The 27460-nt window shown below is 39.4% G+C and overlaps 1 protein-coding gene across 1 annotated transcript in view; it reads left to right on the top strand.

Annotated features, from left to right (window-relative positions):
* Window positions 1-27460, top strand: part of LOC135710824 (uncharacterized) — a 164140-nt gene that overhangs the window by 121055 nt on the left and 15625 nt on the right. Inside the window, exons 2-3 of the mRNA XM_065233518.1 lie at window positions 1769-2097; window positions 22977-23125. Of these exons, the coding sequence (XP_065089590.1) occupies window positions 1769-2097; window positions 22977-23125 (478 nt within the window). The remainder of the gene's footprint in view (window positions 1-1768; window positions 2098-22976; window positions 23126-27460) is intronic.

Genomic DNA, 27460 nt, shown 5'->3' with positions numbered 1-27460 from the left:
AACATCGAAAGAATAAAACCACAATAAAATATTTCTCAATATTAACTATCATCCAAAAACCCCAACTTAAAACCTTCAAAGTTGTCAAAATGTTTTGCGTATCATGTTTTATCAACTTCTTCAGGAGCGATTTATGCGGATGTAATATAGTTTTATGGTAGTCATTAGAAGGCTGTTAAAACTTTCTGACCTGGAGGAGGTTTTATGTTTTCATTTTTAACAATCACGTCTAGAGTGTGATAAAACTGACATAAATCCTATGCTCCTAAAGTAGTTCGCATATCAAGTTTTAATGACTGCATTAAAACTGGGCCAATTGGCCATGACATGGCTGTATTGCGGTTCTCAGGAGATTGTTAAAGCAATGTGGTCGTCAGTGAAGGTTTTATAATTTGGTTATATCAACTGCTATAAAACTTAAATAAAACAAAAATTGTGGCTTGGGTTGGAACTCCAGTGTCATCACTTACTCACTCTTGAAATCTACCACGACCAACGAGGCAAAACGCGTCCTATTTAACCCTCACTGAACCAAAGGGCAGGGTGTATCACTGCGTCATCTTTGTGGCTAAAACTTGAACTATTTTTCTCCACCAAATTGTAGCCCTCATTTATCCTAAAAACTTCACTCAAGACGTCAACTCAATTGGATGCAATCCGACAGCGTTATTATTTTTTTCCTGCTAGATTTAATTCCTTTCCTTTGATTTTCAGCGTCCAATGAATGCAGAAAAAAAAAATTATTCCCTACGAGCCGTTCTTTTGTTTTTGAGAACAATGAGTGTAAATATTCATACAATGCGCTTTGATAGGCTTGAACTAACGCAACGGAACAAACGTATTATTGATTGGAAATGGATGATTACGACGAAGTGGCGCTCTACCCTATGCTGGATCCTGCGAACCTGAACACACAACTGGCCATCAACTCGACATTGTCTTACAACTCTGCTTCATACCTTCCTAGCCTATATAGCCAGCACACGGACCAGAGCCTGTGTGCAAGTACACAGTTTCCAGTGTTGATACAATCATGGAAGCTAAATATTTAAATGAATGCATTATCATTTTCACTACCCAGCGCCGAAAAATAGGTCAACTGGAGGTTAAACATAACGATTGCGGTTGCCACCAGCCACCATTTGCAACGAGCATTTTTCTTTCTCGGCCTGGACGGTCTTCTCCGTCTTCCCGAATATATGGAGCTAGCTGGTGGTTTCGCAAGACATGCTGCAGCATCATTCCGGTGCAATTTAGGTGGCGTGTAGTTTGATGATGATGATGATGGTGATGATGCGGTGGTATGGCATTGCACATCACCTTGCTGCACAACTTCGAGAGGAAAATTGTCGAAGAAGAATGGGGTTTGGCCTCGAGCACCGAGAGTGTGTCAAAGACTCAACCAAGCGCTACTAGCTCCTTTTTCATGCACTTCCTTGACTCCTTGTGAGACACGATGGATGACTGTTGGTCGGTTGTGTTTGCTATGCAAGCATTCGGTGACAACCGTGTCATGTTATTTGGCAGTGAACATGCAAACAAATAGTTAATTCAGTTTGAACACCTGTTTGGGGCGATTGTCATTCAATTCTTCTCTCTGTTTTGATGGTTTTTCAGCATTCAAGTTTGATGTAGCAAGATTTCCCACAAGTTTTAAGCACCCCAGCAGGACAATAACTCTTGGCTGTAATAAAAATCAACTTCCCAACCTGTCGGAGAATAAATGTTTAATCCACGATTGTCCGTTTCTTTCCATCTACCATTCCAGGAGGCATATCGAAGGTGGGGTTGTACCATTTTACTGCCATACTTTGCGACGACGGAGGAGGTAGCGGACATGAGTAGCATGAGCAGCAGCAGCAGCAGCAGTAGAGACAGCAGCAGTGGAAGTGGAAGTTCCTCCCGAGGAAGCAGTTCCAGCACCAGCAACAAAAGTGTTAACAATAAAACCGGAAACGACGGTGATCGAAGGGCGACCCAGGGTAAATCGAACGCCAACTACCGTGGGGACGTACCAACCAAGCAGACTGAACCGAATTTGAACGATGCGAGTAAGCAACAACTAGCAGCAAAAAATATATCAATCACTCCGAAAAGGTAGGTGGTCCAAGCTTCTTACGGGATGTTTTATACTGCTCTGTTTTATGGGGAATTGAGAATGAGGTAGCAACAAGGCGCTCTTTCGAATTGTTTGAGTCGAAAGCCTTTAATTTTTATAGCATTATCTTGTCATACTATCTAAACAAAATTGCGGCACCTACCTACATCAATTTCTTAGCTTAGATCCTCGTTTTTGCTGTACAGCAAAAACAATACGGGTTCCAATCGATTGATACACGTTTCCCTCAAACCCACAATCGTTGGCCAATCTACCACCCCATAGATATATCGAAGGACATTGATTGTGAAAAAGAAAACATTTTGCATAAAAGATGCCTCTCTTGATAGTCATTTCACATCCCAGCAAGAATGGAAAACATATGGAACTCGTCCGATGCAATTTCGGTGCATTGATGTGCAATGGTTCTAGAACGAAACACAACATAAATAATTCATCATCACTGGCATTTCCCGGAACAATCAAGCAGATGCAGAGGCTTACAAGCTCTTACGAGGTGGAAGCCCAATATGATTGGTCTTGTTGGTTTGGAGTACATTGCAATACAAGTCATGTCCATGCCTGGTGTTTGTTGATGAACTGTGGAGGCATAATATTATTTCTGGACATGATTCCGTTTCTTTTGAAGATGGTTTTAGTAGTATCCGACTTTTGAGATGTTGTCAGGATGGTTGAATTGCCTGTAGAAGAGGGAAAAGTTCAAGGCAGCACCGGGGGAAAGGTTCGAATAGTGCCGCCCAAGTAGGGTTGTCCTACCCTTTTTGCTAGTAGTGGTATGTTGGTACCTAAAGATTCCTGAGCGGGAGCAAAAAAAAACTTCAAATTCAGGTATGAAAATAGCATAACTGGCAACCTAATTATGTTATTGACGAGTTTGACATACCAAAAATAATACCTTATAAGGGTCATTCCAGCTCAAGTGGGTACACCACTTAAGGTCGATGTCACCGATTTGAGCAAAACTTGGCCGAAACACTTTTTGATTTTGTTCTGAAGTGCCTAGATCCTTCTCGGCTACAACCCTGGATTTTCGAGATTTTTTAAAAATTTATCTTTCAGAAGAGATTACCCAAGTAACCAACAAGCCCGCTAATTCGCCTTTTTGCAATATAAGGCTGATACACGGCTGACATAGGGCATGCAAAGCTTTATATTAGCCGCATATTAGCCTTCTATTGCAAAAAGGCGAATTAGCGGGCTTGTTGGTTACTTGGGAACCAAATGATCTTTTCGTGATATTAGAACGTAAATTTAAATGTTTTTAATGTAGATTTACATAAGTGTACCCACATTTTGTTTTTGCTATAGTAACTAAAGTAAACAGACTGATGACCAGCAGTTACCAAATTGTCAAAAAATAATAATAATATTTAATAGATAATAATTAATATTTTCACCACACTAAGAAAAACTCTTCCAATTGATGTGTTTCCAAGGGCAAATGATTTGGACAAATAGTTTTTGAGATATGAACAGATGAGTGTGTGGTAGTTTTGAGTTTTACTGGTGGAAAATCAATGCTATTTAAGATTTTTTTTCTTTCTTGAATTCCTTCACGACGATGGAACAATAATATTTTTATACTATTTTTCTCATGATGCATCGACCACAACTTTTTTAAATTCTGAACCCACTTGAGCTAGAATGACCCAGAAATGTTCTCTGAATAACGAACCAATAAATAATTATGTTATTATAATAACTGACCCCGAGCAAGAACTGATAACTGACCGATATCATATAATATATTAATGTGGTATGATATCTTATTTTGTAACTTTCTTTAGATATTATTCAGCTATCATCATATTTAATAAAATATCAAATAAATAGTTGAAGATGCTAAGCGTCAGATAACAGACTTAAAATGGTCATTTATATACAGGTTTGGTAAACCATCTTACTTAACTTAAGGTTCCTGTGCACCACCAGCGGTGCAAAGGGCCAACGTGAAAGACTTCCATCCTGGGCGGCTGCTCGCTTTTGCCTTGACCTGGGCCCAGGTCAGATTTCTATCGACTTGCTTAATTTCCTTATTGAGGCTCCGCCGCTATGAGCCCCTGGGTCTGCCTCTACTGCGATGTCCTGCCGGATTCCAATCCAGCGCTTGCTTGCAGATTTCGTTTCCGCCCCGTCGAAGTGTGTGGCCGGCCCACCTCCACTTTCTCTCTCTCGAATTTCTGTTGCTATCGGCTTCTGATGACATCGACGATGGAGCTCGGCATTCGAGATCCAGTTGTCAGGCCACCAGGCACGAATTATATACCGCAGGCATCGGTTGATGAAGACCTGCAGCTTTTGAGCGTTCTCCGCTGATACACACCACGTCTCGCTGGCGTATAATAACACAGATTTCGCGTTCGAGTTGAAAATTCGGATTTTGGTGCGTTGACTTATCTGGTTAGATCTCCATACGTTTCGTAAACTCGCAAAGGCAGCCCTAGCCTTCTTGATTCGTGCACCTATGTCGCTCTTGGTCCCGCCGTCCGACGCTATTTGGCTGCCAAGATATTGGAAACTTTCGACCTTCTCCACTGCTTGCCCCGCTACCGTAAAGTTGGAAGGGTTGCCCGTGTTGATATCCAACGATTTGGTCTTGATGACGTTGATGGTGAGACCCGCCGCAGAGAAGCGTTCGGCTAGGTCATTGAGCTTACTCTGGATATCAGAGCGCCGTTGTACTAGTAGAGCAACATCATCAGCCAAATCGAAGTCATTGAGATGCTCCATGGTGATAGGCTGTCAAAGCAGCCCACGGTTCGGTACACGGTCAATTGCACCTACCATGATCTCGTCGATTACGATGAGAAACAGTAGCGGTGATAGTATACATCCTTGTCTCACACCAGCGACTACCCGGATAGGGTCGGACAAGGCTCCGTTATGCAGAACTCCCTTGCGTCTCAGGGCGCCCCACAGATTCTCGTGATTGAGACGGTCGAAAGCTTTTTCGTAGTCAATGAATACCAAATAAAGGGACTCTTGGAATTCATTGACCTGCTCCAGGATGATGCGGAGCGTGACAATATGGTCCACACAAGATCTTCCGGCACGGAATCCTGCCTGCTGCCGTCGGAGAGTTGCGTCGATCTTCTCCTGTATCCGATTCAGGATAACTTTGCACAGAACTTTGAGAACAATACACAATTGTCGCACACAGTCAGATCCCCCTTCTTTGGGACCTTCACTAAGATGCCCTGCATCCAGTCGGCCGGAAAAGTCTTGGTGTCCCAGATATTACAGAATAGTTGATGCAACATTTGTGCGGATAGCATGGGGTCAGCTTTGGGCATCTCTGCTGATATGCGATCGACCCCAGGAGCCTTGTTGGATTTCATGCTTCGGATAGCTGCTTCAATCTCCTGCAGTGATGGGGCCTCGGAATTGACGCGAGTGATGCGCCGCACCCTAGGTGGATCATGCCGAGATGTTGATGGCTGGTTGGCCGTCGAAACTTGAAGAAGTTGTTCGAAGTGCTCAAACCAGCGTTTCAGCTGGTCAGTGGGGTCGGTAAGCAATTGTCCTTCGGGCTTCGTTCTTGGCTCCTCTGGTTCTCGCCTGCTCTATCGCGGCTTTTGCTTCTCTACGCTCCTCAATCTTCCGCCAGGTTTCATCTGTGATCCACTCTTTCCTCTGGGTGCGCAGCTCACCCAAGTTGTTCTCGCTTGTTTCTATAAAGGCATTCTTGATGGCCGTCCATTGTACTTCTACGCTGCCACCTTCTGGAACGTCCGCAGCTCGAATCTCAAATTCTTCAACGAAAGACCTTTTTACCGCTGGATCTTCAATTCGGCGTGTGTTGAACCGCCGCCCGAGTCCCTCCTCCCGCCGCTGAATCCGCACCATGCGTAGGCGGATTTCACCGATTAGAAGGTGATGGTCAGACGTGATGTCGGCGGTGCGTTTATTCCGGACATCAAGAAGGCTCCGTCTCCATTTTCGGCTGATGCAGATGTGGTCGATCTGATTCTCGGTATGTCCATCACGGGAAACCCACGTGACTTTGTGCACTGGCCGATGGGGGAAGAGCGAGCCCCCGATCACCATGTCGTTATTGCCGCAAAATTCTGCAAACAGCTCACCGTTCTCGCTCATTTCGCCGAGACCATGGCGTCCCATGACACGCTCATAGTCCGTGTTGTCGGAGCCGATCTTCGCATTGAAGTCGCCAGTGTAGATCTTGATGTCACCCTTTGGAACTTTATCCACGACGGCATTCAGTTGACTGTAAAAATTCTCCTTGTCCTGTAGCTCGGCAGCATCGGTTGGCGCATAACATTGGATTATGGTAAGGTTGCGAACCCGTGTTCTAAATCTGGCAACGATTATCCTCTCATTAACAGGCTCCCACTTGATGAGCGCAGCACTTGCCTGGACGCTAAGTAGGAGACCAACTCCACGATGGCGGGGAGCGTTTTCACCTCGAATACCAGAGTATAGCAGTACCTGTCCCGACGGCAGTTTGTGTTCTCCAAAGTTTGGCCAATGAACTTCACTCAGTCCCAGGATTTCTAGCTTCATGCGTCGCGCCTCGTTGGCGAATTGTGCCAGTTTACCCTGTTGGGCTAACGTCAATAAATTCCATGATCCAATTCGTGTCCGTTGTTTTGCGCTAAAAGTCATTGCCGTTAAATCAGTTCGATGTCTTTCTCTGTTGGTTTCTGTAACAATTGTGAAGGTTTCAGAGACAGTAGGTGGTTGGCCTAAGGTCTCCTATCCGCCGTGATGGGGCTGCCATCTTAGGTGTAGCTTCCGGAGAAGAGCATTTCTAATTCAGCCGCTGGATGCCAGTCAGACGCTGTTTGAGCCGCACCTCCATGGTGAACAGACGCTCGGGTTGGCGAAGCTTTTCCTCTATCACCGTGCTATGGTTACCGCGCCAGTGTTCGCGTCGCACCTCCTCATTCTGCTATTGTCGGATTGACAACATTGCCCAGGCTACGCCAACCAACTGTGTCCATGTTTCAGCTGGCAGTCTTTTGTGATCATATGACTCGTGGAGGCGTGAGGTAGGAACTTGTGAGGATCGGAGCTAGGTATATCGCTCCTTCCAGATTGTCACTCACCCATTTTGTAGCCCTTGGTAAACCATCATGTCAGTATAACAATTGTCATCTTAAAACTAAAAACTAAAACTAAATCTTATCTTAATATAAAGGAAATTTATCGGAGGACTTCAACGGTTTTTGTTGGACATTTGTTCAAATGTTTGAATATTCGAAATTCTATGTACCTCGGTAGTACTGTACCAGGAAGGCAACTTAAAAATAATTTTCAGAACTTTGTTGTGCTTTTTTCCTGGTAGTGCAACAACTAAACCATATTAGCACAGCTTAAAGCATGGCCAGTCTAAAAACTTGTTTAAATATTAGAAGTTTATTCATAGGACAAAGTTTGGTTTTCCTGTTTATCATATGTTACAAACATTTTATGTGTGGAAAATCAAGGACGTCCAAAGTGGAAATGTTATACTATACAGGCCCAAGAATCTTACCCTGAGAAACTTCTGCTCTAACAGGTTTGGAAATTTGATAATTTTCCTGCAGAGTTCTGTCAGGTTAATAATTTTGAACTTATTTCATAACATAGAGTGGAAAATTAAACTTTTTCAATTTGGAAACCATGCTTCATGCCAAACAGTGTCGAATGCTTTTTCTATGTCTAGAAGAGCAACTCCAGTTGAGTGGCCTTCAGATTTGTTTGAACGAATTAAATTGGTAGCTCTTAAGAGTTGATGAGTAGTTGAATGCCCATGGCGAAATTCAAACTGCTCATCTGCAAAAATTGAGTTCGTATTGATGTGAAGCATCATTCTATTCAAAATTATCTTTTCAAAAGTTTTCTTATTGAAGAAAGCAAACTTATTGGGCGGTAGCTAGAAGCTTCAGCTGGATTTTTCCCCGGCTTCAAAAATTGGAACAACTTTTGCATTTTTCCATTTATCAGGAAAGTATGCCAAATGGAAACATGTGTTAAATACTTTTACCAAGAACAACAAGGTACTCTCTGGGAGTTTTTTGATGAGGATATAGAAAATTCCATCATCACCTGGAGCTTTCATATTTTGAATTTTTTTAGTTATAGATCTTAATTCGTTCAAAGCATCCAGGAATCATCAAAAATATTTTCCCGAGAGAAAATATTCCGATAAATAATCCCGAAAGAATCAGGTTCTAAATTGGACTAGTTAGACCAAAACTGAAATTATGGGAATTCTCAAATTGCTTAGCAAGTTTCTGAACAATAGGCTTAAGATGATTTTTCCAAAAAAAAATGTGAGCTTCCAAAAGTGTTTAGAACTCGGGTCTAATTTCGAAACATTATTTACAACAGTTTTGTTCCTCAGGGCAGAGAATCGATTTTTAATTTGCTTTTTTTTTTGCAAATCCCGCCAGATAACTTTGAGCTGAAGATCGTCTAAGATCTGCTCTATGGTAATTGAAAGTAGAGCTCGTGGGATTAGCAATTACTTCTTGGAATATTTCAAAAGTTACTGAACCGAAGTCAGCATGGGTAACCAATTGGCTACAAAATTGACTTGAATCAGCTAAGACCAAATCAATAGTTGAGGGATTTCTTGCTGAAGAAAAGCATATTGGGCTATTTGAATATTGAATAGTTTATACCAAGTTTTAAGTGATTTTTATTTTTCTTTGCTATAATTAAGAATAAAAATCCTAATTTATTCATCTATCGTGAAACGTGCCCGTTCTTACCAATTTATATACCGGCGAAAAAATTAATTTTATTTTTGCTTCAAGAAATATCCGTATGGTCCACCAATGACAATGTTTTAGAATTCCCATGTGATTTTGATTTAATATGATTTTGACCAATTCCCCGATGGTAAACGTAATACAGTTTATTAAATCGAGATGAAAAAGTTGAAAGAGCTATAGCTTTTTTGAATGTCTATGAAATATTCTGAAATATTGTTTCCTCGCTATACAAGTATCGGTACAATATTTAGTGTAATCGGTGGAATCTGTTAGAGTTTTGAGAGTTTCCAGCAAAATGCTTCTTTTCGGAGTAATATATTTAAATATGCAATTTCCTGGAGTTCAATGAATCAAATTTTGCTCATAAGCAGCGCTAGTGGTGTAGTGGTAAGCGTGATTGCCTCTCACCCCAGCAGGCCTGGGTTCAATCCCAGTTGGCGCCGCCGGGATGTTCTGAGGCATATCATCTTTGATCACGCCTTCCTTCGGAAGGGAAGTAAAGCCGTTGGTCCCCGGTTCATGAGTTGATGGGTCGATAGGTAGGGTCCAGGTGTGGGAGCTGCCTCCCTGGCGTCGGTAGCATTGGTACTCAGCACGGAAAACAAGGTCAACGGAAAACAAATCATGGAAAAAAAATCCCAATTGTTGGCTCCTGGTCCCCGGACTCATGACCGTGATATCTTTTACTAACCACGACACGTCACGTTGAAATGTAATTAATTTATTCTGATTCCTATTTTTCATATAGGTTCTAAGTTGGAGACACTTGATGCACCGAGTATATAATGCTATATCATACGACACCTTTATTTGTCGTCATAAATGCTGAGTAGGTTTGAACAAGCATTGAACTGAAGGTTCAATGCTGGGTGTGATTTAGCTACGCAGCATATTCCCACAATTGTGGTCTGCTAAAAGTGCATGATAGAAAAATAGCAATGACATGTGGTACGCACATGTCACACAATGCTATACAGGGTAAATGGATGTTATGTCGGCCTAAATGCCCCTAATTTGGTCCCATACATAAATTCAGAAATCGACTAAATTTTCAATAGTGACCAAAACTATCTATTAGTACCGTCCCAATGACGCGTTCGTCTAGATAAAATTGATAAATAGCAGATTTTTAGTGTTGGGCTCAATCTTAGATCCAAAGGCTAACATTAGAGCCATTTCCCCGAATTATGTTCGGTATTGTATGTTCAGGAGATAATGGAGAAGATGGCTAAGCTAATCCCAAGTAACTTCTATGTGGTTCTCTGTGCAATTCAATTCCCTAATCCATGGTCTTTTTGGTTAGCCAGATAGGTTTGTCTAAAAGGATTCCCCTAATCTCTAGTCTAGCTATGGAGATTGTCCTCTTTTGTTGGCTAGCTCGGGCACCTTAAATTCACGTTTATTATTTTACACACGGGTTTCTGCGATGACGGTTTTCTGCAGCGAGTGGGGTTTCTCGGTGGTGGATGAATGATAGGTTCTCAGTGAATGCCGGTGATCGACGGTTGTCGCGGCGTGGCACGCCGGATGTCACACCGGTCTTCAGTACGTTATCAATGACTTTTTAGTCCGTAATGGTATTACGGCTGGGAATTTCACTACTTGGTTTAATTGGGTCCTATCTGACTCCGCATTTGGCGGTATTTTCCGGTATTTGTTGGGTATTTTCATTTAACTACAACTGATATAATGACCAAAGTTCTAGAACTCGTTTATAACATCGTATTGGGCGAGATACTGAAGTAAAAAAGAAGCTTATATTCAGTCAAACCCAGGACCAAGCGGTTCCTAAATCGACGCACTCAATAATGTTCGACTATTTTCAATCATTGAAACGTTACTTCTGCAAATATTAGTTCGTGTGCTCTAGAGATGATGGTGTAACAAAGTTTTAAAACATATCTTGTCAAAATCGAGATGCGATAAAAAATAGACGAGTGCGTCATCATTAGGGACGCGTCAAATATGGTGCTGGCACGGTAGCTCCCCACTTGACCTACGCTCATTTCCACCAACCCCTTGTTCACATTTTGCTTCTGTTTCGAACGCCCAACTTCATGCGTTGTTGGTGGGATTGGGCTACAATAAGCTGGTGTGAGAGCGGGTTTTCATTATATACTATAAACAGTCCTCTCCATAAGTTGATATTGAAGGGACCATCGAGTTTTAGAATTATCGACTTATAGAATGGATACAATATTGTTTGTGATTGTCTATTATTTTAAAAATAATGCCGAAATACTCTATTTGCTGTAATATCTCGCCAGGAATGAGTAAATAATCATATGAATTTGAGAAATGGTTAAAGGATCCTATTATAGAAGATCCGAGTAGTTAATTTATAGTATTGAGCCAATATGCATGAAACACGCAATAGGGCTGCCAGTTCATGAAATTTAATTTGTTAAGATATCAAATGTTCTGGTGATTTCTGGATGTGACACTATCGCCCTGAGGACCATTATCCTAGACATATATACATTTTGACGAGCTTCCTTACACAGTTCTGATTTTAAGATTTTAAACAATTAGATATTTGTTCAGACTATTTGAACTTGTATATTTTTTAAAGATATCTCTGACTGCTAATTTTGGTTTCTTTTCCGGAATAGAAGAAATCAGTGTTGGTAAAGTCATCAATCAAATGATATTTTCCTCTCAATACACGCGTGATATTGCAACAAAACATCATGCTCGATATTGATTTTACAAGCCCCTTTGATATTGCGAGATTGTTCACAACATGTAATGGAGGTGAAAAATTAGCCGACACTGCAGTGACGGTAGTTTCGGGTCGCGTTCGGATGTAAAGCAGAAATCATTAAATTGAAACTAAGCACGGTTTGGTTAGACTTTTGTTAGCTTGATATCCGTATCATCTGCAGTTGCTTGATTGTTGATTTCAGATCAACCATGATCTTGGACATTGGTGAGATTTGATTGATTGATATTTTCCCAACACTGGATGAAATTTCAAGTATCCCCTGAAATTTTGGCATAGCAACTAAAATATACCATCACATTTATTTTCCTTCTTTTAAAAGCTGCTGATTGTTTTCTCACCCTAATTAGGTCTTTTAAGAATTAAAATTTTATATTGGTCACTGGAAATTTGGTAAGAAATCAAAATGTTTCATTTTTAAAGATTTTTCCTTCACACTTAGAAAAATTGATGTAAATTTAGGTGCTTTGAGAGTGATATATACGAGCTTCTATTTTGACATAAAATTGAATCATAATATACGTGAAATTAAGGTGTTTTGTACGTCTGGGGTTTTTTTTTTCAATGTTTGTTTTCAAGATGAATAGAAATAATTTCATGCGTTAGGATTAATTAAATAGTTGTATCGTAAACCACATTTAAAACCTTCTTCTTCCCTTTTCCCATCCAAAAAATTGTAAATCTCCACTAACCTCGAGACGACCGCGAGTACTCGGTCCAGTTCCTTTAACTTTAAATATAAGACACTAATAATGTATAACGCAAAAGGGTAACTAGGCTCTGTAAAGTTTATTCGATTCAGCCTGTACAAATAAAGTAATTACAAAAAAAAGAAGAAATACGCGAAATTCAGTTCAATCAAACGTAGGTTCGAAATTTTCTGTCTCGGAGCACTTGAATGTTGAAATGTTTGTTTACCTCTCATCCTTTATGTCAAAGATGGATTCCGAGGATTTCAAGCATTCTAAATGTTTAAATCATGGTATGCAGAACCCATATAAAATCAAAATTGTTACTTGGGTATTTGACTGACTGATAGTTAAATTTGGCTTTAAATTTCAGGCTTTCAACTCATTTGGCTAAATAAAGTTCCCTTGGTTTTCCAGGGTTAACATAACCATAACTTTTACGGAAAATTGTCAGGTTTATGAGAAATCTCTTTTTTTTTTAATTTCTTAAAACATAAGTAATTTTTGGTAAAACAGTAACTTGATTGCCGAAAACTTTTTAAAGACATACCAACTTCACGCCGTTAAGGCTCATAACATTTTATAAACATTAAATCCTTAATTTTTTTCATTTATTAAAATTTAACAAAGCCTGGATCCAATGTCCCGAAAAAAATCTATGTTGGAATCATCCTGATACCTATTTAAATCAACAGAATTTAATCAGTATTCTAGACCTCTTTCTGGAATTTTCTTGTAATTTGCCACATAATAGTCTTGAAAGTCAACCGAACACTTCACAATAAATTCAATCTCAAGTGCTCGACCAACTACCTTATGCGTGGTAATGTTTGCATCATTCCTGAATGGGATAAAGTAAACACGGAGGTGTATATTGGCATTCCTAGTAAGTAGGGTAGAGAACTACTTCGGCCTAATCGCCCATTTTAGGCCTATCGAGCAGAAAACTTCAAATAAATCCATGATTTCAGAGTTAACAAGTCAATTATGCGTTTGGTATGATACTTTAGTTCAAATGCTGCCGGACGAACTCAATGAGAACGCGTGTTATGAAAGTTTGCAACCATTATTCCCAACAACAAAAGAAGCGCTCCGACCGAATCAATTTTTATCTTCATCTGATAGGCCGAAGTAAATTCTTTGGCGTTTCAATGGCGTTTCAATGCGTTAGGCCGAGTTTAGAATCCGTAGGCCAAGTTTGGCGTCAAGAAGCAGTGTTAGACTTTTTACAATATCTCAACGATTGGTTTCTCTTTATTTAATCTTACGGTACGTACGGAAAGGTAAATAAGTTTGGAAGCCATCCGTGATAATAACATTCCGTTTGGTGCTAAACTGCGCTAGATTAAGAAAGACTAAGTGCGGGTTGTGCTTAATAGGCCGGGGGTAGTTTACTCTGTGTCCTTCCGTGGATTACTGAGCAATATAGACCGGAGCCGAATGTGTTCTTTCAGCAAGACGGAACACCATGCCACACCTCTACACCACTATCCAGAAATTCCTATGGATTTATTCTTGGAATTCCTTTTGGAACTCCTGCTCAGGACTTCCATACATTTTTTTTAATGCTCCTCAGAATTCCCTTGGAACTTTGCTTTGAGCAAGGTTGCAAAGACTCATTTCAGCTAAAACAATGTTTTTCTAAATTATGAAATAATTAGATGCCATGATCAAATTTTGAATTGGTAGGATACAAGAAGAGGTTGCAAAGAATGTGTTTGACATATTAAACCTGTTTATTTCACTTCATGAGAGTCACAATCAGCGATTTTTCACAAACTCACTCACTCACTCACTCACTCACTCAGCGATCAGCAAATCGCTGATTGTGACTCATAGAAAGCAAAATTTACAGGTTTTATGTTTCCAACGCATACTTTGTAACCTCATACCATCTTTTGGTTTTATTATTACGAAAAACATTATTTTAGCTGAAATGAGTCTTTGCAACCTTGGCTTTGAGTTTTCTCAAAATTATTCCCTTTAAATCTCATTGGAATCATCCTCCGTAATTCAATTCCCTTGGAATTTTCCACGGAATTGCCTTGAAATACTCCTCACTTCCTACTTCTTAAAATTTCCAATGAATTCATTTCAGATGCCCTTAGAATATTACACCTTCCCTTAGAAATCTACTCATTTTGAAGCAAACTCAATATATTTCTCATTAAAAATTATTTGGCATTCAGGTCAGAACCCTTCTAGAATTCTTTTTCTAAGCTCCATATTATTTTTATTTCTGAAACGTCCTAAAATTTACCCCAGAATTGGAATTCTTCTTTGAAATTCCTTGAAGACCGCTTCAGAATTCCTTAGGAATTAGCTTCAGAAATCCCAATGGACTTTGTTTACAATTTCTATCGAGTCCAGTTCAGGCTTTACTTGGAATTCTATTCACACAGAATCTGGAGCTCCTCAGGACTACCTTGAAAGCATATTGTACTTTATGTTTTCCTCGTAGTTCAATTTTATCGCTTTGAAATTATCATTAAATTTCATGAGCCTTGAAAATGATAAAAAGTTCTTATCTAGATCTATTTTGTTGTTTTTGGTATATTAATCGTTCTAACGGTCATCCATACCACCTTAGTGGCGCTGGTGGTGTAGTGGTAAGTGTGATTACCTCTCACCCCAAAAGGCCTGTGTTCAATCCCAGTCGGCGCCGCAGGGATTTTCTGAAGCATAAGTAAAGCCGTTGGTTTCCGGTTCATGAGTTTGATGGGTCGATATGTAAGTTCCAAGTGTGGGAGCTGCCGCCCTGGCGTCGGTAGCATTGGTATTCAACACGGAAAACAAGATCGACGGGAAAAAAATCAAGAAAAAATTTCATCCTACCTTAATCTTGATGTTTTAAAAACCTGTGAACCTGAATCATAAAAAGGAAAACACTCAATGTCCTTCTCCAAGTAAATTTATTTTTAAGAGTCCAGAATTTCAGATTTTTTTTTTCAAAAGTTCAATCGAGCCTTGCATTTTGAAATATATTTAGTTACAGAAGATAAAAAAAGGTTGCCGACTGGAGGACTAAAACCACGAACATGCCGACAATTAGACCTGTGCTTTTTCTACTGCTCTCTCCATGCTTGATAGGATCAAAGCAAACAAGAAGCGCTCATTCCCTTGCTTCCGTTTGCTTTTTCTGCTGGAGAGAATAGAGGCGAGTGTGAGCGTCGTTCTACTATGTTATCATAAAAATCAAAACATAAAGAACTGTGATATTAGAAAGTATTTGGGATCGTGACATACACATGAACCTGGATGGCCATTAGACTGATGCAAATTTTGACTTTTTCGCTCCACAGTGCTTAAATGGTTTAAAATCGGGTCCTGATTAGCCTCCCAAAGTTACAACTCATTTGGTTAGAAACAGACTTCGCACAAGCCATTTGAAGTTTGCGTGTAGATTACTATGGGAAATCTCAACTTTTTGTTCATTGTCATTTAGTCTTTTTTCCATATTGAGCTGCGAAACAGTTTGATAGCCATTCTTATGGAAAATTTTCTCAGCTAAAACTTTGCTCAAAATCGTTTCTATGTAAAACGCGACAGGAAAAAGTTATTAATTATTTAAGAGATTGGTAAACTTATGAAATGATCAAGCAGCTGCTCTGTAGGCAACACTGTATTTTGCAGTGTGACATAGTAGACATGATTTTTGTGTCCTATTCAACGCCCCACAAACACCAATGTTGCCTGCTGAGCAGTTGATTGAGCATGATCATAAGACATCAGCACATTGAACCATTGATAACTTTCGATCCTTGCATTTAATCAAAATGTGGTCTTCAGCAAAGTTGTAGCTGGGAGTACAAGTACAGTTGAAAGTTTTTGAAGCAGACCAATATGGTGAATTATTAGATAGACATGAACAAAAATCTTGGTTTTACCATAGTAATTCCCATACAAACTTCAAATGGTTTGTGCCATCTCAGTTTCTCACCAAATGGGTTAAAATTTTGAGAGGTTAGTCAGGATCCGATTTCGAATCGTTTAAGTATTGTGGAGCGAAAATTTCACTCACTCACAAAAATCACTCTAATGGCCATGGGACTGTCCTCCGGAAGATTCGGAACATCGGTAAAAGTGGACAATCCACAAAACTGATCCTAGCCCAAGTAACAATTTTGGTTTTATGAGGGAACTGTAGACCACGATTCAGACTTGTAGAACATCCGTAAAAGTGGTAAATTCATGATCCTGATCTTAGAGCTCCGCGTTTTTTTTTTAAACATTAGGAACTGTGATGATAGAAATAATTTGGAGTTGTGACATAAACATGGACGTGGATGTCCATGGGACCGTCCTCCAGAAGATCCCGAACATCCGTAAAAGTGGTCAATCCATGAAACTGTGAAAAAACCGAGGTTTTTTTCGAAGACTCTTGGAATTTTGATTTAAGATAGGATTTAGGGTCGTGACATAAACATGGATCCGGACGGCCATGGGACTGTCCTCCAAAAGATCCGGAACATCCGTAAATTTGTCAATCTGTGAAACAGATCTTAGAGCTCTGCAGTTTTTTTTTTAACACTTGAAACTGTAATATAAGAAACCACTGGACCCCTTTTACGGATTTTCCGTATCTCCCAGAGGACAGTCCTATGGCCATCCAGGTCCATGTTTTTTGTCACGACCACAAATTCTTTCTTATATCACAGTTCCTAATGTTAAAAAAATGCGGAACTCTAGGCACAGATTCAGGGATTGACCACTTTTACAGATGTTCCGGATCTGTCAGAGGACCATTCCTGTGTCTCCAGGATCCTTGTATAGGAACCATGAGGTTATTCTAACTAATTATGGACATTTGAACCCATTAAGCCATTTGCAAAACCCATAAACACACTTTAAAAAAGTGTAACGACTCTTTTCGCATTTGGAAAAAGAAGACGACTCTATTTGCAATGTTTCTACAATCAAAATAATCTGCAGACCTTAGGAATTTTTGAAATGCCTTAATTTTTGAAATTTATCGAGAAATGACTAAGCTATGCCATTGCAAACTTGCCGTTACACATTTTTCAGAGGCATCGTATTCGGAGTGTTAAAACCACTGCATCGTCTTCAAGGTCAACTTCTCACATTCACTGTGATGTTCGTGATCAGAGGATGATAGAAAACGTAGCTAACATTCACTGTAAAAAAATTTTGGTTTGCATGAATCTTAAAAAAAGTAGAAGGGTCTGTGCCTAGGGGCACGAACGGAAGCTTGACGTAGGACCGCTAGTGGACTGAATAAATGTGAAGAGCATTTAGTTCTTTTAATTGATCAATTATCTATTATCTAAACTCTTTCCGTTTTTGAATTGTAGGCGTACCAAATTTGTAATATTTTTTTTTAAAAGAGAAAGTTTATTAAGAGAATCTATCAAAATCACTTGCACCCCTGCTTCCAAGGTTAGTTAAAAGATTACAACTCTGGAGAGCATTTTGTGTGGACATTGGGGGCTTGTGGTTCTGTATATGGACAAACAAGCACAGATAAATTCTATTCCAACTCTTTATTAGCTAAGCTTGATGGCCCTGAAAAGGGCCGTTTTATTGAAGAGGAATCCATGGCCACTTACGCTTGGCGTGTTTAGTGTAGGTGACAGCATCACGGACCTCATTTTCCAGGAACACCTTCAGCACACCTCGTATATCAGATCGGAGATACGTTTGACACCACCACGGCGAGCTAGACGACCGATGGCGGTTATCTCGAAGAACTTGGCGATGACGCTTGGCGCCTCCTTTATCAGACCTTTTCTTCCTTTGCCACGACCAGTCAAATGTTAGGTGTGAAGGAGTGGACTAGCCACCAGCTTCCTACTGCTGCTATTGCTGTTCACCACGCCGTCCGAAGCGGAAATGAGCTAATGCCATACAGCAGCGCTATTTTATATCTTTTCAGGTTAAAGTAGAATGATGTGCAACCAAGTGGTATAAAAGCTACAAAGACTCCTCCCATTATGAGTAGTTTGCTATCAAGTAGCGACACTGGCTCTTTTCCTTTTGCGTACACGGCGAATGAGAACGACCCAAATTTGAGTTTAGTTCACTCATAATTGCCAAAAGTGCAGGAACTCAGTGATGAGTAAATTTGTCTCATGGTTTCCTGTGGAAAATCTAAAAAATCTGCCAGAAAATGAGGAAATTGACAAAAAAATTATTCAGTCTCAGAGTAGTACCAATAGACTGAGTGAATCAAATCTTTACTTTTCTCAAATTCGGAAATTTTTCCCTGGAAAATCCTGGGAAAACATGAGGCAAATTTACTCATCGCTGAGTTCCTGCACTTTATTTCTTATTTCTGAGATAACTAAACTCAAATTTGGGTCGTTCTCATTCGCCGTGATATCACCTTGAAAGATATCGGCGCCGGTGGTTAGCGTGATTACCTCTCACCCCTGCAGGCCTGGGTCCAATCTCAGTCGGCGCCACCGGCATGTTCTAAGGCATAACATCTCTGATCACGCCTTCCTTCGGGAAGTAAAGCCGTTGGTCCCCGGTTGAGTTGATGGGTCGATTGGTAGGGTCCAGGTGTGGCGTCGGTAGCATTGGAACTCAGTACGGAAAACAAATCTCGCGTCACTTTTCAATAGGTCCTATCTACATTGATCGATTCTCTTCATCGACACTCTCTTTCGTAAAAAAACTCGGCTTCACAAATGTTTCCTGCCATCTTCGTCGAATCGGATGCTAGATTGTTGCTTCTTCCATCGAAAATATCCGGCCGTGGCGATTCAAAGTTGATCAAGGTTGATCAAAATAATTTGTATCCCTGCTTCCAGTTTGATTACATGAGCATTTTGTATGGTCGTTGGTTCTGAATATGGACAAACAGGCAGATGAATTCTATTCCTACTCTTTACTGTAATAAGCTTGGTGGCCCTGAAAAGAGCCGTTTTGTTGCCAAAGTTGGTGATGATTTAACCTCTGAAACCAAACAGAGTGCGTCTCTGTCACTTCAAAACGTAGATGACATCCATGGCCGCTTAAGCTTGCCGTGTTTAGTGTAGGTAACAGCATCACGGATCTCATTTTTCAGGAACACCTTCAGCAAACCTCGTAAATCAGACCGGAAATACGTCAGACACCGCCACGGCGAGCCAGACGACGGTCGTTATCTCGAAGAATTTGCGTTTGGTTCTGAATATGGCGATGAGTGTGCAAAATATTACGCAATTCCATCCTCCCTATTCGCACGCGCCCGAGGATCGGAGGCGAATGCCACTTCGACTTGTTTCGTCTACTTACTACTCTCTGACGACTGTGCTGGGGAAGCAGCATATACATGTAGGTAATTGGTGGATTTGTTAGTTAATTCGACGCTTTTGGACCATGCTGGACATTAACCAGTTTTTCAATAGTTTCTTGTTGAAAATCAACATTCGGAAGCATTGTTATCGATGCGTAGCCATATTTCTCATCGATTGGTGATAAAATTATTGAAATTGGACCAGGGGCAGCTGAGTTATTAACGTTCAAAATCTTTTTTAATGTGTTACATGTTCTATGTTCGGTTTTCACACAGAAATCAAAGACGTAGTCCTACGTCAAAATTAGTTAGAAAATTTTTAAATTCCAGATTTTTCCAGGAAAAAAGTCGCTAATGATTCCCGGTTTTACAGGTTTTTTTTTTACGGTAGTAAACACCTTGAATTGCTATAGCTGTTTCTTCTGCTTCCTGATATGAAACGGAATAATTGTCCTATATGGAATAGTCTTATATATGGAATAGTCTTATTTATCCTTCTATTCTGGTTATTTTCTTTTTCAAATTTTCTTCGCAAGTGTTTAGTACTAATTTTCTGGAATTCGTTCTAATAACCGTTTGTCCTACTTACATTCAGTATAATAACCCAGCATTCAATACAACCTGTTTGATATATCTCATGGTTCTGGGTACTGAATATGGTCTCCGAAGTTCTACCTTTGATATATCGAGTTATGCTATCAAAATAACACTACATGGAACTTCGATCAAAAGATGCATCGACTTATGAAGAGTAGTACGATAAATATGAATATGAAGGGACTGCAGAATCCATCTAGTTTTAGAAAATATCGGGTTATAGAATGTAGAATTGTGGAGAGTTGACTGTATTTAATGAATACACATATACCCTATTCCTCGCTCTCGCTATCTGCCGATTTTACTCGCTCGAAATGGTTAAGTAGGGTACAGGAATGAAAATGTTCTTGGTGAGCAACTTCCAAAATGTAGCTGTTTCAGGATGTTTTGAAAATAATTTCGACAAAATGTGTTTTTTTTTGTGCATGGAAATACCCCTTTTCATAGATTGGTATTTTAATTTTAAGGTAATTTGGTCTTCTGTAGACAAGAGTAAAGGGCTACATTTGATTTTTTTTCGTTCTGACAGATGCCTTCATCCTGAATACAGATGCTCATAAATGTTCATCTCCTCCACGATTATACTAGCATCATAGCCCTCCAAGCTAGACAATACTAGATCAATGATAGTGCTGCTACTATGCCCAACACGTGTTGGTTCAAAAACATGTTATTTCATTCCTAGCGCCTCCACCACGTTTTTGAGCTCACGTGCATACCCAAGCTCGTTCCATCTCATGTTGGAATTGCCAACAATAACATTCGTTCATCCATAAACATATGTACATGTCATCGAAACTTTCGTTAAAACCTACCTATATGGCTGCAAGTAGGTCAATGATAAACATCTTCATAAATTCCTTTCAAAAAACGAACTTTTCCCCTCAACTGCCAGGAGGCAGTTATCGCCAACTGTAGTGTTGTTACCCATTAGGCTTTATCCCTGTAATGAGCCAATTTTGACAAAAAATGCTGAGTATTTGTGATTCGGATTCTCAATTTGATCAAGGTTGCAATCTGGTGTCAGATGCGTTTCAGTCAAAATGACACTATCGGATCCGTTTGTTTTTGGCTCATCGAAGTAACATCGCAATCCTACAATGTTCAAGTACGTTGTAAACTGCATGAAACAACAACATTTTACTAATTCAAAATTATATTACTCACTTACATAAGCATTTATTCTCTCTTTGATTTTTCAATAAGTTTACATAACCCAAATTCCATACTTTGGTGCAACAAGACCACTGAAAATGTTCATGCGTTTCGTAAAATTGTTTTAATATTGAACAGAATAATATTGTTATTGTTGTTAAGTTATTATAATATTGTTGAGAACAGAAGTTGTTACATTGTCAAAAGTTTGACTCGTGTTCATGCAAACATTTAAACTGAACCACATCACTAACTTTATAGAAGATTCTCCTCATGCTTTGTTCATTTTCGAAGTAGCATCATTTAAAGCACCATTGTGAGTCTCCTGGGACCAACTAGCTTCCACCGTAGCCCATTTAGCCCTCAGTTCCAGAAATCTTTCCCTTATCGCACCATCAACTTTGTGCGTTATGCTGTTCCCTTCCCCACGGTGCTAGGCCAAGCAACCCCCCTCCTTGGTCTCATCCTTGCTCCATCATCATTGTTGTCCGTTGTTATCGCTTTCCAGACTTGCAAAATTACTCAAGAAACTGGAAGCCTAATTGATTAGATAAATGGATATGTGTTTGTGGCTCTGTGAGCACTCCCGGTTTGTCCCTATGCAAACACATCACCCGTTCTGGACAGACGAACTACGTACCAATACACACAGACTGAGACTGATAAATAATAGATCAGGGCAAATTAATAAGCACTCAAGTCGAAGCTCCCTCAAGACGAAGCCGACCGAAACCGAATTGGACTTCTGGATTTGCTAACAAACAGATCACCACCCTCCCCTATTGGATGATGTCTTGGTTATGGGCTCTTGAACCTACTGGCTGTGGTATGTGGATCGAGTCATTTTTCCTGTCAATTTCACACGAATGAATAAATTAGAGCGTTGTCCACAACCGGTTCTTGTATAGTTTCTGATTGTGTGTTCTCATGGTGGCATAGACGTTGCCAGTAAAGCTGATTTGAACTGGCTAATAAATGAAGCTTCTTACTACGCCCACCGACAGGTCCGTTTCTACCCAGTCAACAGCCCAGAAGGACGCAGCCCTTTGGTTGTTGCACATTGTGGAACAAATGGAGTGTTTATTGAGTGGTATGCCTGGCTTTTCTAACGAATCAATTAGAATAAAGGAAAGACTGAGGCTCGTCAATTTACCACTAAGCTTGGGGATGGCTACTTTCCCTGGTTGGCGAACAATAAATTATTCAAAAGATATGTAGAACGTTTCACTAGTTTTGTCAAGTGAAGCTTTCTTGAAAGAAATACGGCTGTATGTGCTGCAGCGAACGGAAGCTGCCATCAACCGGTAGTGGCGGGTGCCCAAAAGAGCCAAGAGCAAGTTTCGCAATAAAACTGAATAATGATCTGCCGCTTTTTTTTTTACGGCGTCGAATTAAATTTCCTTTCAGCTGCTTGGGACACATTATCAAGACATAATACTTCCAGTCGAGAATGAGGGAAAGGCAAGCTTTCGAATGGGCCAAGTTTTACTGGTAGTCATTATCATTCGTAATCATGTCCTCTTATCGTTTGCATAGTAGGGTGAAAACTCCTGTAGTTGCGGAAGGAGACTCCATCGGGAATTTAACGCTTTTAACGTACCGCAACTATAGGAGCGTTTACCCTACGTAGTAAATGACTGTATGGCAGCCAATTGAACAGTTTTGTAGTATTTCCTGCAACCGCTACTAACCAAGTTCACAGAGGTTAACCTTTTTTTTACTTGATTCATTCCAGTTCACGCCGAAAAACGCAACGAGTACGAATACGACCGTGTCTAGATGTATGTCAAACCGTAGAGCAAAAATGTCCGTACATGCTGCCGGGTGACCGGGCACCTGCGTTACCCACGCAGTACGCCGGTGAGCCGACGTTTCTTTGTCGAGGTGAGTACAAATGTTGGTGAATAGCTATTTATCCGAAAATTACTGCTTTATAACTGGATCTGCGGAAAATCAGCGATACAGTCACCTAACTAAGGCAGAACACTTGACTATGGGTTTCTCTACATGCGAACAGAAAGAAGCTTTTGGTCCAACAATATCCCGAGATTGGATACTTCGGCAGATCACTCAGCCCTGATTGCTTGAGTTTTGGAGGCATTGATTTTCATTTTTCATGTGTTTGTATAATCAGAAAAGACGTTAAGACATTTTTGCGGTTTGTTCGTTATTTTGCGAGGCATCCTTCCGTTGATGGTTATTGCGGCCAGTCTTTTAAGCGATCACCGTATTCGACCATTTTCTGTAATAATCGACTTCCTTTGCTCTCGACACAAAATAAGCTATCAAATTACAGTTTAAAACTAAAATGTCATATGACAGGCTCTGTCATACGACATTGTCACCGAAGACCGTCACGAATGTATGTATTTTAGTTTTTCTCATAATAAATGATGATGATGATACCCCTACAAAGGTTTGAGCTGGACGATTTACCTTTAAGATAATTAAATATGACAATTTAACCAGGTTAGCAAACAAAATCGAACTGGTTACAGTTACAGATATAAATTCCCTCTAGAATTTACAATTGCTTCACAGCGATATAAATGTGGAAAAGCTCAGGCGTCCAACTCTTGGTTCGCCTTTTTGTCCACCTAAAATATTCATAAGTATTACAAGCAATCAAGAGTTAATGAAAAATCAACAAAGCATCCTATTACACTAGCAACGCCGCAATCTGATGCTATCATAATTTTCAACAATGCCAGGAATGCTCATGAAAACCCCCCACATTTAAGAGAAAACTTACTACTAACTCATGGTATCTTCCAAATAAGCTTCAAAATTGCTTTTCTTTATCAAATGTTAAATTCAGTCCTCTAGCTCCGTAATACGCATGCGAGGCTCAAATCTGTGTAGACTACTTTTTTTTAAATTAATCTACTATTAAATCAAATATTAAAAATCCATCATCACCATCGTGGCGAACAGAAATAGTTTTTGCAGTGCTACAATAATTATTAAAAAGTCGTTATGACAGCTATCCATATAAAATAATCCGTTAGAGATAACTTCGTCAAGATACATTATTTGCCAAGTCATAAAAAAAATCACTGGATAACTGTTCAAAAGACAGTTTTAACGTGAGAAATGCAGTTTGTTTTAAATTCTGTAAGTGTTGCTGAACGTTTGATATGTCTAGGCATCTAATTAAAATAATTTATTCCTTTAAAATAAAATGAATTTTGTGAAGCACAAGTCAAGAAGTGTGGTGCTCTTATTTCAACCGCGTTTCTAGTAATATATCTAAGAAAGTCACTTCCTCTTTCAATTCTATCACACAAATATCGTGGCAGCAAATCTTTAACTACCTTAAAATAAACACCATAAATAGTCAAATATGCAATTCTTTGCTTCACTAACAACCATTGTAAGGCGTCTAGCATCAAAGTTGAGGAAGTGAATCTATTACATCTTAATATCAAACGCATTATTTTATTCTGCAAGCGCTGTAATGTCGATATTTGTGTTGCATTGGCCAGAAATAAAATGGAAGGGCAAAAGTCTAGATGAGGAAAGATCATTCATTTGTAAAGCTGTATTTTACTGGCAATAGTTAAATCGTTCTTCAGTCGACATAGAATTCCATACTTCATGGCAATTTTCTTGATGACATTGTCAATATGAGAGTTGAACTTAAGTTTCTCATCAATAATCACGCCAAGATATTTAATCTCCCGAACGTGATCTATAGAGCCATCATCAATTACAACAGAGATGTTCTCAATTACTCGATTCCACGAAATTACCATAAATTTAGTTTTACTTGTATTCAATTTCAACTGCTTATGCTTCAACCATCTACTTAAAGAACGCATATCTTCATTATCATTATCATTATCTTCATATCAAATGTAAAACGGCATCATCTAAATCCATAGCTGCAATGAATAACACAGTATCATCTGCAAAAAGATTAATGTCGCAAAATCGTTAAACACGTCGCGAGTCATTAATATGCATAATAAATAACAGGGGCCCTAATACACTTCTCTGGGGCACTTCAAGCTTATTCCCCACGGTACTGGAAACAGAATCATTAAAAACAGTCCTTTGAGTTCTGTCAGACAAATAGCTTTCAAACCATTTATATGCAGTACGCGTAATTCCAAAGCGCTTGATTGATCTTAACAATAAGGGCCTACAAATTGTTATTACGGTTTCACAAGAATGACCTTCCCGATATCCCGATTGTTCTGGTATCAACCAACTGTTACTATTTAAATACTCCAACAGCTGGCATTTAACAACAAGTTCTAAAATTTTCTCTAATGTGTGCAACATGTTGATGGAACGAAACTCTTCGGTTTTAATCGTTCCAGCAACTTTTTGAATAGGGACCACTAAGGCATCCTTCCAAATTTGTGGCACATGTCCAGTTTGCAATAATTCATTAAGAAGGTCCAACAAGATGTGGCCAATGACATGAAAGCAATCTTGAATAACTCTAGCATTAACATTATCAACGTTATACCCCGTAACGTGGGTAGTAGACTGATGCAAAATTTGACTTTTTCGCTCCACAGTGCTTAAATGGTTTCAAATCGGGTCCTGATTAGCCTCCCAAAGTTACAACTCATTTGGTAAGAAACAGACTTCGCACAAGCCATTTGAAGTTTACATGTAAATTACTATGGGAAATCTTAACTTTTTGTTCATTGCCTTCTAGTCTTTTTCCATATTGAACTGCGAAACAGTTCGATAGCCATTCTTATAGAAAATTGTCTCAGCTACAACTTTTCTCAAGATTGTTTCTATGTAAAACGAGACAGGAAAAAGTTATTAATTATTTAAGAGATTGGTAAACTTATGACATGATCAAGCAGCTGCTATGTAGGCAACACTGTATTTTGCAGTGTGACATAGTAGCCATAATTTTTATGTCCTATTCAACGCCCCAGAAACACCAATGTTGCCTGCTGAGCAGTTGATTGAGCATGATCATAAGACATCAGCGCATTGAACCATTGATAACTTTCGATCCTTGCATTTAATCAAAAAGTGGTTTTGAGCAAAGCAGTAGCTGGAAAAATTTCCTACACGTACAATTGAAAGCTTTTGAAGCAGACTGATATGGTGAAATATTAGATAGATATGAACAAAAATCTTGGTTTTACCATAGTAATTCCCATACAAACCTCAAATGGTTTGTGCCATCTCAGTTTCTCACCAAATGGGTACAAATTTTGATAGGTTAGTCAGGATCCGATTTGGAATCGTTTAAGTATTGTGGAGCGAAAATTTCAAATTTTGCATCACTCTAGTGGGTAGATCACCTTTTCGCGGTACGTTACGGGGTTTAAGATCTACCAACGATTCCTAGTCTTGACTACTTCAAACTAGGAAAACAGGATTTTTCAGTAATCAAAGGAACACATCTTAGTTCTTGTTACTTTTTATGCCTTGTGGATAGTAACAAGACTCGGCTTTGTCCACCGAGGATGATCTTGAAACAAGGAAAAAAGGAGTTAGTTAGTCTTCATCTATGTGACTCCTAATCTTCCATTCGTTGTTCCCTAGTTTGAAGTGGTTAAAACTAGGGTTCTGATGCATGGTCATTATCGGTGTCATTCCTTAATTTTGTTGCTAAGGAATCCAATTTTGACTGACAAAGGGGCGTGCCTTTGGAAGGTGTTTCAACACTCCGAAGGGTATAAATTATTTATTTATTTATTTATTTATTTATTTATTTATTTATTTATTTATTTATTTCGTCAACCAACGTAGACTAGTACAATTAATACAGTTTTGTTTTCTTAAATATATATTTATATAAAAAAAGTAGTGTCAGCTTTCTTGTCTTTTCTTTTATGAGTTGTGATTTCTTATGGAATAAAAATATTGCTTTAGTTTATGCCGAGACATTGTGAAGTCAATGGTTTCGCAGTGTTTATTGTAAGAGGCCATCATGCGGTTTAATGGCCCATATTTTGCATAATTTGTGCGATGATGTTTTATGGCAAATAAATTTAGATTTCGGAGTTGCCGAGTGGGTGCATGGAAATTTAATTTTGATAAAAGTTCTGTTGAGTCAATTCGCTGCGAAACGATATCATTTACAAATGAAACCATTGCATATTCACGACGCTCTTTTAATGTTTGCATGTTTATAAGCATGCAGCGTGCTTCATATGATGGAAGAGGAAATGAAGTCCAACCTAATTTACGAAGAGCGTATAATAGAAATTGTTTTTGTACTGATTCTAATCTTTCTTC

The sequence above is a fragment of the Ochlerotatus camptorhynchus genome, unplaced genomic scaffold, assembly GCF_037179485.1.
Source record: "Ochlerotatus camptorhynchus isolate MF236.1 unplaced genomic scaffold, CSIRO-AGI_Acam_v1.1 ptg000403l, whole genome shotgun sequence".
Classification (NCBI taxonomy): Eukaryota; Metazoa; Arthropoda; class Insecta; order Diptera; family Culicidae; genus Ochlerotatus; species Ochlerotatus camptorhynchus.
The sequence above is the reverse complement of the archived record's forward strand: the minus strand, read 5'-3'. Positions and strand labels throughout refer to the sequence as shown.